General features: G+C 53.6%; 1 protein-coding gene across 8 annotated transcripts in view; it reads right to left on the minus strand.

The window, feature by feature from the left end:
- Window positions 1-14,313, minus strand: part of LOC144944131 (uncharacterized) — a 290,632-nt gene that overhangs the window by 39,959 nt on the left and 236,360 nt on the right. For 7 of the 8 annotated variants that reach the window (XM_078872236.1, XM_078872237.1, XM_078872228.1 and 4 more), the window contains 5 exons: window positions 13,619-13,681; window positions 11,395-11,523; window positions 10,260-10,322; window positions 8,242-8,286; window positions 574-591 (listed from right to left, as the gene is read on the minus strand). In XM_078872236.1, coding sequence (XP_078728362.1) covers window positions 574-591; window positions 8,242-8,286; window positions 10,260-10,322; window positions 11,395-11,523; window positions 13,619-13,681 — 318 coding nt within the window. The remainder of the gene's footprint in view (window positions 1-573; window positions 592-8,241; window positions 8,287-10,259; window positions 10,323-11,394; window positions 11,524-13,618; window positions 13,682-14,313) is intronic. The other variant, XM_078872233.1, reaches the window with a different exon arrangement.

The raw sequence follows: 14,313 nt of genomic DNA on the forward strand, positions 1-14,313 counted from the left end.
AACAGAGAACTCAGAGGGAACACATGGGAGGAGGGAGAACGTACAATTCCAAGCAAACAAAATGGTTTGTTTTAGTTTAAAAAGGCGCCCGAGTTGGGAATCGAACCCAGGAGTTTCCGCTGTAAGGCAACGAGTGTGCCCACTGCGCCACGCAGTGCCATAAATGGGTACAATTTGCCATTTAGAATTCACAGGAGGTCCAAGATATTCACAGCATGGTGCCTTGCACAAAGGGCGTCTCTGCTCAAATCAGCAAGTTCATCTCCAATGATCGGCCTGAGCCAGTGGTGGAAATTCCACATTGCAATGACAGAGACTAGTCAACTTACAGAACACCCATTCTTAATTGACCGCAAAAGTACTCTGTGAATGCAAAACAATGCCCCTGAAAATGTGTTTACATTATCTATTCTCTAACACAAAGGGCTCATTGTCACCCGCCCATTTTGCTCATTTGAAATCCACACGGCGAAAGTTTGGCGGCAAGAGTGAAATGGGGATTTCCGAGAGACACGAAGGCACAGCGAGGAGAGGGTGGGGGGGGCAGGGGGAGGGGGCGGTGCGTGGTGGTACCTGTGGTGCCGACGGACGCTGCGACAGGGACCATGGGGGAAAGGAAGTGGAGAGATCAGGCTGGGAAATGAAGAACAAAATCCAGGCGCACGCACACACACAGTATGCACACACACACACAGCATGCACACACACAGCGTGCACACACACAGCATGCACACACACAGCATGCACACACACAGCATGCACACACACAGCATGCACACACACGCGCACACAGACAGCACGCACACACACAGCATGCACACACACGCGCACACAGACAGCATGCACGCGCACACGGACTCACACGACGTGCACACACGCACACTCGGACTCACACAGCATGCACGTACACGCGCAAGCATGCACGTAGACGCACGCACACGCAAACAGATGCGCACCGAGACACGCACACATACATGTGTAATGCGGGCGTAAGCGACCTTCCGGAGGTGACGTCACGGGGGGTGGAGTCATGTGACGTGGGGGTAAGGTTCGGGGCTTTAAGCGGGTAAACCGGAAGGGGAAGGTAGTCGGGGTGTGAGCGGAAAAGAGTGAGGCCACGCGGGCAAGTGTGGAGAGGGGGGGCGCCGACGGCGATCGGGAGCCAACCCCGAAGATAAGAGGAAGCTGCGGAGTGGTGTGCAGCTGGGGAGGAGACAGCCAGGAGGGCTGCGTGTTAGAGGCAGCGGTGTGGCTGCCAGGAGGAGCTGCGGAGAGAGAGAGAGAGGGGGCTGCTTGTTAGAGGCAGCGGTGTGGCTGCCAGGAGGAGCTGCGGAGAGAGAGAGAGAGAGCAAGAAGCTGTGAGAGCTGCGGAGGGAGAAGAGCAGCAGAGAGTACAGCCAAGGGGGGCTGTGTGAGAGAAACAGCAGCGGAGCTGCTGTTGTGGATCGGGCCGACATTGGAGTCAGCACCGTGGAGAAGCTACAGAGTAAAGACAGCCGTGTGGGTGTACAGCACGAACCGAATAATAAAGGACACTGGGACAGACATCGTGGTCCAGTCGTTTATTACACTGGTGTCGGAAGTGCAACGGCATGTCGAAACAAGTGAGGAAGAAAGTTAATCCGGCGCCTGCATCGGCTTCTTCGTCCGACGACGACGAACTCCCTCCAACCACGGATCCTGTTGGGGTGGTGGAGGAGAGCCAGGCAGAGGCGACCACGGGAACGGGAGTGGAGGATGTTGGCGCGGTGGCGGGTCCGTCGACATCATCAGACGCGGATCAACGATGGCAAGCGATGGCGGTACAACTGGAGGCACTTCAGGACGTCCTGGCGCATCTATGCCATCTCGTCGCGCCAGGGACGATGGATGATGCAAGTGGTGCTCCGCGGGCCGCCACGTTGCCTGTCCTGCCGCCGCCATTGCCCACGCGGCAAGAGGCCGCCATTTTGCGCGCTCCGTGGCCCCAAACCGCCATCTTGGCCACGCCGCGGGCCGACGCCATTTTGAATTTGCCATCACAACCACCACCATTGGAAGACGGCGGGAAGAGGAGTCGGAGTCGCCACCTTACAACAGTTAAAGAGTTTTCCGTCGGTGGGGACTGGAGCGCGTTCGCCTGCCGCTTCTTGGCGGCGGTACGCACAGCAAGATGGACCGATGCGGAGGCTTTGGAGGTGTTGCCGACTCTTCTGGACGACGAATCTGTCCGATTCTTCCGTTCCATAGCGACCGATAAGAAGGCAACTTTATGTGGTGTTTTTCAAGAAATGGCCGATGCTTATGAGCCACCAGATGATGCGCATCGGCGATTCGCTCAACGACAACGAGCACCAGAGGAGTCGCCCGTGGCGTTCAGGGGTGCGGTGCTGGAGCTGGCCATGGCAGCTTATCCTGAGACGCCACAGGACCTGCTTGAGCCTCTCATATTAGGGAAAATGTTGGAGCTGTCTCGGGATCTAGGGATCCCCATGCCTGTGTGTGGGCATGAGAAGCTAACTTCCCGGATGGCTGCTAAGTGTCTCGATGCGCAATTCAACCTCCGTCGCTGGAAACAAGTGACGGCGTGGACGGGGGGGCCCGTCAAAGATGGGGATGCGCTGGGATGGAACCCTGCGCAGGCCGTCTATGTTCCGGATGACCGGGGCCCTCAACAACTGACGGCCGCCTCCGCTCCATGGACGGGACGCGGCGGGCCGAGACCGCGCGCGGTGCTACCAGAACGGGGCCGTCAGGAGGCGAGGCCTGCGCTTCGGCGCAACGAGGCCGAATGTTTCCGCTGCGGGCGTAGGGGCCACTACGCCAGAGACTGCTGGGCCCGCTTCCCGGCTCCGCCGCAGCAGGAGGCCTCGGCACCGGTCAAGTCGGCTAAAGATCCTCCGAAACAGGCATGTCGGCACGCACCAGACACTCGGCAAGGCTTTCCACCTCACCCACCACCTGTGTTGCGCGATCCTATTGTTGTTGTTAAAGAAAGGCCATCGACGGGGCCTTGTCATTCAGTTACGCAGTGGCGCAAATTGGCACGGAGAGTTGTCGCGGCCGCTACGGGTTCGTCCACTGTACCGGGGTCCATACAAGGTGTGGACGTGCGCATTTTGGTCGACTCGGGGGCGTCTGCGACTATTATATCGGATGTCATTTTCCATCTGTTGGGCATTCCGTCGGGGGCTGTGCGTCCGGTTTATGGGTCGTGCGTCGCTGCGAACGGGGGTAGCATGGGCATCGTGGGTCAGGTGGATGCTAAGATATCTATTGGGGATGTGTCGGCCTCGGGTGTTGTGTTGATATCGAGATCTTTGGCGGTTCCTTGTTTGTTAGGCACCGATTTTTTGGCTAAGATGCCCATTTTGATCAAAATCAATGAGAATTGTATTGAACTGCCGGGGGGCCGTCAAATCTCGTTTCTGCCGTCGCCCTGGGGGCGACCTGCTTCGGCCGTACAAGTGCAGGCGCTGTCCGTCGCATCTGTGGACATCCCACCTGGTACACAGATGCTTATACCCTTGCGGTATCGGAAGCCCCTGCCTGATCGGCTAGGAGCAGTAGGGGTCTTGTTGTCACCGTCCGCCACGATAACAACCGGGTTGGCGTTAGTGGGGGCACAGACCATCGTCCGGCCGGATCAATTACCGTTTTTACAGGTGCTTAATGCGGGGGGAGAAAACGTCCGTGTCCCGGCCGGTACGGTTGTGGCACATGCCACTACGGCGTTTGCGACCCATGATTGTCCACATAGCCGGGGAGTTGTTGCTGGGGTTTCCGAGCCAAGGAGTTCGGATGATCGTTGGGTTGCTCAATTATGTGACGAAAATTCTTCCCTGTCCATGGAGCAACGTGGTGCGCTGCGTAAATTGTTGTTGACATATTCCGATGTGTTCAGCTCCGATGATTTGGATTTGGGCCGCACTTCCTTGCTTTACCATCACATTGAGACGGGCGATGCTGCCCCTATTCGATTAAATTCGCATCGGATGAGTCCTGCGGAGCGAGAACACGTACGGGGGGCAGTGGAAGACATGTTGGCTGCGGACATTATATCGCCATCTAACAGCCCATGGGGCGCTCCAGTCGTCTTGGTTAAGAAGAAGGATGGCAAATTGCGATTTTGTGTTGATTTCCGCAAATTGAATAAGATATCGGTGGCAGATGCGTACCCTCTGCCGCGTATGGATGACTCCCTCGACGCATTGTCGGGGGCTAAGTTCTTTTCCACACTGGACCTCTCTTCGGGATTTTGGCAGCTTCCCCTTGACGAGTCCTCACGGGAGAAAACCGCATTCCGTACGCCTCAGGGGTTATTTCAATTCAACTGTCTCCCGATGGGATTGAATGCGGCCCCTGCTACATTTCAAAGATTGATGGAGCTCGTTTTGACGGGGTTGCAGTGGGAGACATGTCTTATATATTTGGACGATATCATTGTCTTCAGCCGCACATTCGATGAACATTTGACGCGGCTGGAGACAGTGTTTACGAGGATGCGTTCTGCCAAATTGAAATTCAAACCAAAGAAATGTCACCTACTGCAACGGTCCGTCCGTTATTTGGGGCACATTGTGAGCGCTGAGGGAGTGTCCACGGATCCGGAAAAGACGGCGTGCGTCCGGGATTGGCCGACTCCGGCCACCGTGGGGGATGTTCGGCGGTTTTTGGGATTTGCCTCGTATTACCGAAGATTCGTGCCGGGTTTTGCGACGATTGCGAGGCCTTTGCATCTCCTTACGGGTAAAGGACGGAAGTTTGTTTGGGGACAGCCGGAGGAGGCGGCCTTTCGGAGTCTGCGTGATCTATTGGCCACGGCCCCAACATTGGATTATCCCGATTTCGATCACCCATTCATTCTTGATACGGACGCGAGTGACACAGGTATTGGGGCGGTGTTATCACAGTCTAAAGGGGGTGTAGAGCGTGTCGTGGCGTATGGTAGCCGAGTCTTGTCTCCTGCGGAAACCCGCTACTGTGTCACTCGCAGAGAACTATTGGCGGTTGTTTTTTTCCTACGGCAATTTCGACCATACCTCTACGGTCGTTCTTTTATTGTGCGTACGGATCATGCGGCCTTGCAATATGCCCTTAAAATTGACCAGCCATCCGGACAGTTGGCACGTTGGTTGGACACGCTACAGGAATTTTCCTTCCAAATTCAACATCGGAAGGGTGTGCGCCATGCGAACGCTGACGCACTTTCCAGATTACCGCGGCGCGGCCCTTGTAAATGTGAGTCGGGGACGCATAGGTGTTCGCCAATTCCAAACCCCCCTCAGCCGCTCACGCTGGCCGTCGAGAAGTCGGACACTCCGATGGAACCGGGACCGGCTGACGGGGTTTTGAATCTGCCGCGGTCTGTCTGGATCCGGGAACAGATGATGGATGAGTCATTGGTGTCCTTGCGGAAGCGGTCTGCTAAGGACAATGGGAGTCCGAGTACGGCTGTGGGGCCGCAAACCGCTCTCCGAGATGGTCTGCTTATGTGGCGGGAGGGGTTCCAGGAACGTTGGCGCCTGGTGGTACCAACGTCCTTGCGGTTCGAGTTGATTAGAACCCTCCATTGTGACACTCTCTTACATTTAGGGGTGCAGAAGACCTTGTTGACGTTGCAACGTCATTATTTTTGGCACGGCATGGCGACAGATGTCGTAGGGCACGTGCGCGCGTGCCCTGCGTGTGCACAACGTAAGCCGCCGAAACATCCTTACGTGCCGCCTCTCCAGTCGATTCAGGTGTCTCGAGTCAATGAGTTGGTGGCACTGGACATATTGGGACCTTTTCCACCATCGGCGAGGGGTAATAAATATTTGCTGGTAGGGGTTGAGTACCTCTCCCGTTGGCCGATGGCCTGGCCGTTGCCCGATCAGTCGGCCGCGGCCATTACCGACGCCTTTTTGTTTGGGTATATTATGGATAAGGGGGCGCCTGAGAGACTCCTCACGGACCAGGGCAGGAATTTCTCTTCTAAATTATTGGCGGAAGTGTGCGCGGGCCTTGGGACTAAGAAAGTACGGACATCCCCATACCATCCGCAGACGGATGGTATGGTTGAATGGCTGAACAGGACATTGTCTGCCATGCTTTGCCATACCGTGAGTGAACAACAATCAGATTGGGATCTGCACATCCCCGGGGTGCTTTCGGCGTACAGGATGACGCCTCATGCGGCTACAGGATATTCGCCGTTTTACCTTATGTATGGTCGGGAAAACGTGCCGCCGGTGGATGTGCAATTGGGAACTGGGGTGAAGGGACCTCGGAAACCACTTCCTGAATACATCCAGGACACGGTTCGCCGAGTCACGGAGGCGCGGGAGAATGCCCGCGTGGCTACGGCCAAAGCCCAGGCCCGGAACGAGCGATATGCGCGACGGTCTGAGGGGGAGTGCCCTTGGAAGGTTGGGGACCTAGCCTGGCTTCATTGTCCACAGGTACGTCCGGGGACCTCGCCGAAATTGCACAAACCCTGGCATGGTCCCGTACGCCTCATTGCGGTTCCCAACCCACAGACAGCACGCGTCCAGATTGGGTCTCGTCGCTGGGTTGTGCATACGTCGCGCTTGAAACCATATGTTGCTCCCTTACATGATGCGTCATCCCCCAATATTGCCTTGCCGGGGTCTGTTGCTGCTGACTCTCCCCTGCCTGCGTCCATTGATCTCGCTAGAGCGCCTGTCGTACCTGTTCCAGACAGGCCGGCCGTGACATTGCGGGGGACGAGGGGCCCTGCTCGGAGGACGCCTGCCAGGTCTGCGGGACCTTCGAGCCCTGCAGCCCTTCCGACCCAGCTGCGGGCACGGTCACAGGACAAGCCCAAGACTAACTCTTTAGAGACACGGGACGGCGGTGGACTTCCAGCTGCGACAGGGGGATTACCCCCTGTCGTTCCTCGACTTTCATCGCGTTCCCGTTCTGCGAGTGGGCCGCCGACCGTCCGGGACGGGCCGGCGACCCGCACACGTTCCAAATCGCTTACGTTTCGTTGATTGTTGCTGTCTTGTTATTTTTTTCTTACAGTTGTATTTATTGCATGCTTTTGTACGATCGTTGATGTTGATTGCGTTGTTGTTGTTCTTGCTGTTACATTATATGCTTAGTGTCCTTTAGGGGGGGAAGCTCGGTTCGCCGCATTACGATTTGCTATTGGTCAGCCGAGGTCGGCTGGGATTTTTCTACGGGGGAGGGTGGTGTAATGCGGGCGTAAGCGACCTTCCGGAGGTGACGTCACGGGGGGTGGAGTCATGTGACGTGGGGGTAAGGTTCGGGGCTTTAAGCGGGTAAACCGGAAGGGGAAGGTAGTCGGGGTGTGAGCGGAAAAGAGTGAGGCCACGCGGGCAAGTGTGGAGAGGGGGGGCGCCGACGGCGATCGGGAGCCAACCCCGAAGATAAGAGGAAGCTGCGGAGTGGTGTGCAGCTGGGGAGGAGACAGCCAGGAGGGCTGCGTGTTAGAGGCAGCGGTGTGGCTGCCAGAAGGAGCTGCGGAGAGAGAGAGAGAGGGGGCTGCTTGTTAGAGGCAGCGGTGTGGCTGCCAGGAGGAGCTGCGGAGAGAGAGAGAGAGAGCAAGAAGCTGTGAGAGCTGCGGAGGGAGAAGAGCAGCAGAGAGTACAGCCAAGGGGGGCTGTGTGAGAGAAACAGCAGCGGAGCTGCTGTTGTGGATCGGGCCGACATTGGAGTCAGCACCGTGGAGAAGCTACAGAGTAAAGACAGCCGTGTGGGTGTACAGCACGAACCGAATAATAAAGGACACTGGGACAGACATCGTGGTCCAGTCGTTTATTACACATGCACCGAGACACGCACAAATGCACAAATGCATGCACACGCACACCTACATGCAGGACCGCACCAAATCCACACAGACATTCGCACACACAAAAATCCCAGGTACACAGGCGAACAGAAACAGATGAAGACAGCGAGAGAGGGATAGACAATGATGAATGGAGACACAGAGATCAAGTCAGGGGCAGGAGACATAAAGACAGAGACAGTGGCAGAGACAGCATCATAGACAGAGACGAAGGGACCACTTTGGGCAAAGGAAATATGTGGCTACAAGGGCATTTCCACAGTCAATGGGAGCGAATAACTCAATACATAATTAGTAGAGTTTCTCAGTGAGGACACATCGTGGGAAGTAACTGAGCAGGCTACACCCAAGTGCACCACTGGACACGGTGGTGTGCGTGGGTGACGTTGGTCGCGCTCTCTCAGTGCATACCCTGGAGGGCACCGCTCGTTTTTTTTTACCTGCAACCCAGGGAGTCCGTACACGCCCATCTGTCCCCTGTCACCCTGCACAGCCAGAAAAAAAAACACCCACAGAATAACACGTAAACAAACGAGGAACGAAAATCGATGGAGCAAGTGTCTACGAACCTATTGGCAACAACGGCGGACGTTCTCAGCCGCTGGTAGGGTTGGACTGGGCCACCTGGCCCCTGGGAATTCGCCCATCCAGTGAGTCCTAGGCCCAGGAGGAAGCCTGCCCTCTGGCTCGGGTGCCCCGTCACGCGGTGCGGTTGGACGTGCAATCCAGAGCGCTGGGCGGAGGGCACACCGACCCACATGACACCAGCACCTGCAGGGCCCCCAAGGCCACGCGTGTGTGTGCTGGGCTAGGCTGGCTGGCTGGTGCACAGTGCTCTCGTCTTGCAGGGGGAAAACAGTTGAAAGATAAAACTCCATGAGACTAAACAGCGATGCAGTCCTCTTGGCTGTCCCAGTGCCTGTGAGCGTTGCAAGAATGGGAAATATTTTTTTTATTTAAAAAAATAAACAGTTTTCAAATGCTTCTCCAGGTCACCTTTGAAGTCAAGGGGCTTGGAGTTACACATTGCCAGTGTGGCAGTGTCTGAATACTTTTGGTGGGAAATACCAGCGTTTCATAAATGGATTAAAAAATTCTACTCATGGCCTTGTCACAAAACATATAGATTTTCACATCACATTTTTTGTTAGTGAAATTTCTTCAAGACCAAATTCTTTTTGGCTGCACTCAACTGCGAAAATTCCCCATTCCTATGGCAAGGATCAGCCTATTTATATGCTACTAGCTGGTACTCATGTTACTGTGCTAGAGGGATAAAGAGCCTATGTTACTCCCAACTAAACCACATCCCAGGTAAATGTCTGCTTGAAATCACAGAAGCTCTGCATTCTGATGTGTTTTACACAGGGGTGAAATGATGACTCTCATCTGAAAGACTGTTTTAAGATGAGCTCTCAGCCTAAACCCCTGACAACTTCCACTGTGTGAGGCTCAAGAGGGCAATGTCTAGACCGGTGTTTAAGAACTCAGATCAAGTGGGACACACTCACACCAGCTTGTCATCCTATTGCACCAAAAGATGCGCTTCATCTCACCATGGTGGCTAGGAGATGTTAACTACCTCGCCTGGCAAATAGGAGGTCGTGGGTTCGATCTCGACCCTGACGCCTGTATACTTGGAGTTTGCGTGTCTCTCTCCCCGTGGTCGCGTGGATTCTTTTCTGGGTCCTCCGGTTTTTCCCTCCACATTTACAATCAACGTCACGCGTTTATAGTATTTGGCCGCTAGAGATTCCCATGTGATAAACCACTTCTTTGAGCTTTCATTTGTGGACAGGTCGCTTCTGAAAGAGAGCTAAATAGCTCAGTGGGCCTTACCTGGTAAAATAAATATAGTTTTTAGTTTAGTTTCTTCAACAAGCAGTATGGTCGTCAACAATGCTGCATTATTATATTGTACCGATGATCTCTGACAGAGGTGAAACCAGGGCACACTGGCTGTGTTTCTTTAACCCTGTGGAGTTTAAAACGCCACACTTTTCGATGTTCATGTGGATGTCTAAATCAGGCAGACAACGCATGTGTTGTGATGTGGCTCACAAGGTATTGTAGTTGTTTTCATGACGCCAGACTGTTCCTAAACATTTTACTCTTGTGCATATAAACACGTAACAATTATCACGGTTATTATGATAACCGCGATAGTTCTAAGTATAATGTGCGTGGAGCAGACGAACGAGGTGACCCGTTGTCCTGCTAGTAGAATGTCTTTATCCGAGAGGCGGCCGTGTACTCTAACCCCTGCCTGTCAGGGTGGGGATCGCTCTGCTGTGGTGAGAATCATTCACGGGGGGTGGGGGGAGGGGAAAGAGGGGGGTCGCAGGGAGCCGCGCAGCCAGACGGACGTCAGAGCCATGGTGAAGTGCGCTGGGAAGCTGCGCTGACCCGGAGCCTCAGATCTCATTAACATCGAGTGACCGCCCACCCCAAAACCGACCTTCTGACCAGGAGGCCCATCGGATCCTGGGAGGCCCATGCGGCCTGGGATGCCTGAAGAACCCTACAGCGCATGGGACAATACAGAGCACGCGATCACTCTCATATCTGACATTGCTCATTAATTCGCTCTCATTACACACTAAAGTGATTGCCACACACGTCACGTGCAAGGCTGTTTGCATATGAGAGTGAAGATAAGGTGTGCCATGTGAGCGAGCGTGCGTCCTGTATGTGGCGAGCGGTAGTGCGGCGATTAGCGCTACGCTGCGCTACGAACCCAGCGAGCCTGAGTTCGATTCCTGCTCACGACCAACATCGGTGACAAATATCTGAACCGGACCTAGGCCTCCCCTAGGTCAAATGAGTACCTGGTGTGGTGTGTAAACATCGCCACTGGGGAGACAAAGATGGTCAAGCGTGGTGCTGGCCACCCACCCCCATCTGTACCATTCTTGCCGTTACAGGTGCTCGCTAATAACACTTGGCTCAACTGGACTCATCGGAGGTGTGGGAGGACAAACTAAACACAGAAAGCAATTCAAAAGAAATGAGTTTTCAATCTACATTTGAAAGTGCAGTGGCTTTCAATATCGGAAGGAAGAGCATTCGGCTGCAAACTTGCATCTTAAAGCGCGCGACGCAGTGACCGTCCTTGTTCGATGGCTATCCAAAAGCTGCCGCGAGGATGACTGGAGTTCTCGTGATGGTTTATGCTCCTTGCGGAATCAGCAAGGAATTGGTGTTCATCTGTGGCAAGCACTTTGTGTGTAATGAGCGCGACCTCAATGTATTTCGTTTGACAACTGGAAGCCAATGCAGCTCGGCTAGCACTGGATGGACATGATCGTGATCTTGCAGTGCTCGTCACGACACGTGCCAGAGAATTCTGCACGCGCTGCAGCTTGGTCGTGTTTTTTGCCAGACGTCCCGTAGAGTAGTAAGTTGCAATAATCGAGCCTCGCCGATACTATGCTACACGCTACTGTCTTGGCTATGCCACGACTCAATAGTGGTTGAATGTGTTGTAGTGCCCTGATATGAACATTGCAGGACCTGACTATATTTTGCACATGATTATCAAACGACAGCGTTGGGAAGTGAGCATCAGTTGGGGCGCAGGCCGGGCAGCTCACCGCCTCGCCGCTGCCTCCCTGTGCTTGGCCTCCCTCTCCCGCGCTTCCTGGCTGCCCGGGAATCCCTGGGAGGCCTGGGGGCCCAGGAGGACCGGGGGGGCCAGGGGGCCCAGGCACACGCGAGCCGCCCTGGGAAACGGAACACGCGACAGCGCGAGCAATCCATGCGACGGGACTTTATTATTTTTCATTTAAGAAAACGAATATATGTGTATCTCCCAATTCTGTTACAACTGTGCTCTCAGCATCGCGTCACCCGACACAAAGTGTCCCTGGGAACCGTCGCAGAACTATGATCCACCCCGTGTTAGACGGAGTCCGTGGGGGTAGATGTCACAGAACTACATCTGAGATCCCCTCAAGTGGCTTGTTATCCACACGTGGATGGCACTGCAGTTTCTCCATGCGCTCTGCTGTCGAAATACTTGCCATATGGCAGTAAAAACTAATTGTTTTTAAATCAGATTTTTCACGTGATGGCTTCTTGCGCGGTCATTGATGACCCGGTTGAAATGATCAATGAGGGGGGGAGGACGGCCACCTGGGTTCAACCCCAGGCAACTCATCGGTGCCGGCTCGGTGCCCTGACCCCTTGTGCCAACCAGCTGACGCCTCTCGAGACGGGACCATAGCCAGAGGTGTCCTCTCTCGGTCACATGGGCAATCGGGAGGTGATCGCAACTGTCGGCGGCCCAGGGCCGTAGGCGGACTCTAGAGACGCAATTTGATTTGGAGCTACGAGAGGGAGAGACTGAAGCCAGAAATCTCACGCACCTCAAGAGAATGGTTAAACTCTATTCAAAGTACATGGCGGCGCACCCGTCCCAGTGACTCCCCACAGGTCACGTAGCATGTAGGTTTCCCACCACCCGGCACAGCCGAACAAATTGAATTGTAACATGGTGCGCGAGCGGTTTAGCAACACGCCAATTGTTAGCGTTTCAGCTCACTCTAAACTAAACAAATTTTAAGTTTAGCAGGTAAGGCCCACTGAGCAATGTAGCTCTTTTTCAGAAGCGACCTGGCCACACAAAATGATTGCCTAACGAAGTGGCTTATCGCGTGGAAAATTATCACAGCCAAATACTCTTAAACGCGTGTTTTTAAATGTGGAGGGAAAAACCGGAGGAGGACCCAGAGAAAAATCCACGTGACCACGGAGAGAACACGCAAACTCCAAATATACAGCAGGTGTCAGGGTCGGGATCGAACCCACGATCACCTGTATACCAGGCGAAGTAGTGAACATCTCACTACCGTGGCGCCCATAATATCGTCATCCACTCACCGGTGGAGCTGAAGAACAATTCTCACAACCAAATTTAGCCATTAGATTGCTCCAGACAGCAAAGGGCTGAAGTCAAGAAAAGTCATAAAAAAATACATAAGATAGATTGTTCACAGTTCTGCTCTTGACAGCAACAACACCTACACACGAAGACTAAGCTGCCTTTTTACAAAAATCACAAGGCAGGTGGTGAGGATTACCAGCTCCGGCACAGCGCTCGCGGGTGAGACACGAGGTCATGGACCATTGAGATAACTCACGGGGCCTGTTCAAACTGCCCCAGAGGACCATGTGTTTCAGATCTCTTCTTCACGATTCACGGCCGAGCTTTGCCACACGGAGAAAACCTTTCGGGGTTTCCCGTGGCAATGCTGATCACAAACGCTTAAAGCCTGCGCCCTTTGCACTGATGTGCTCTTCGTCAGAGAGTTGATATCGCTACTTGTTTTCATATCGTCATTTAAGTTCTTTATTTTATTTGCCTTCATGCCCTTGACAATCCTCACTGAATCCCCCCCCCCCAACTCTTTTTTCAGGAGAGTCCTGCCAAGTTTTCACAGTAGTTGAGCGATGCTGCTGCTGCTGTGTGAACCCAATTGAGTAATTTGCAAGGATATTTTTCAAATTGGGATGTTTGGCCCCAATACCCATTACATTGTGTGTAACTAATAAGATTTTGACTTAAAACTTTCGTGACTGCAGGAATTCATATTCTTGCTTCTTTTGGTAAAGTCATGGAGATAGAAAATTCCAATAATAAAATCTAATTTAAAATTAAAAGACCAAAATAATAACTTGCATTTTATTATTTATTTTAAATTTTAATTGCCTCTGCCCCATTGTGTAACAACTTCAGACACAACTGTAGTCACATCTGTTACCTCTGTAAACTGTAAACCCTGAGTGTACTGCGTAGCTGTGTGGGTAGCTGCTCACCCTGGTGGTACCGTCAACAATGTCATCTTCATCATCATTCTCGTCATCTCCAGAGCCTTCCGCCTGTACACGCAACGCACACGCGCAAGCACACAAAGACAAAGATCCCCCATATAGCCTTAACATACTGATGGGGCGTGTGCTGTTAGCGAGCACCTATGAAGGCCGGAACGGCACACGAGAGGAGTCGGTGGCCACACGCTGCACTCACACACACACACAGCCAAACACTTAAACACCACACACCTGTGCCCACATCTACTGTGCACACCCAATGTATACACAGATGCTTTAACTTCAAATAGACAGCTGGGCTGGCTCCTGCTGCTGCTCGCAAGCGCCCGTTAGGGCCAGCGCTATCACATAAGTGGGTGGTGGTGGTGGTGCCAGCATCATGATCATCATCATCAGCTATGTTCTATCCTCTGCTGGATGATATCCTCCCCACGTAAGTCACCACCCCGAGTTGGACAAGCGAGGTCACAGTCCATCTCACTGCCTCACTCCCTCATCTCATTGCTCCTTCTCGGCGGCGATCGTCTTCTCAGATGCAATCCCGAACTTCGATTGCCATTCCCGTCACAAGTCTTGTCCATCGGTCATCAACCATCGAAGTGTACTGCCCAAGCCCGCTCACTTCCTAAACCGTCATTGTGATGTCTCATGCGAATTTGTTCTCTCATCTATGTGTTCCT

The sequence above is a fragment of the Lampetra fluviatilis genome, chromosome 2, assembly GCF_964198595.1.
Source record: "Lampetra fluviatilis chromosome 2, kcLamFluv1.1, whole genome shotgun sequence".
Lineage (NCBI taxonomy): Eukaryota > Metazoa > Chordata > Hyperoartia > Petromyzontiformes > Petromyzontidae > Lampetra > Lampetra fluviatilis.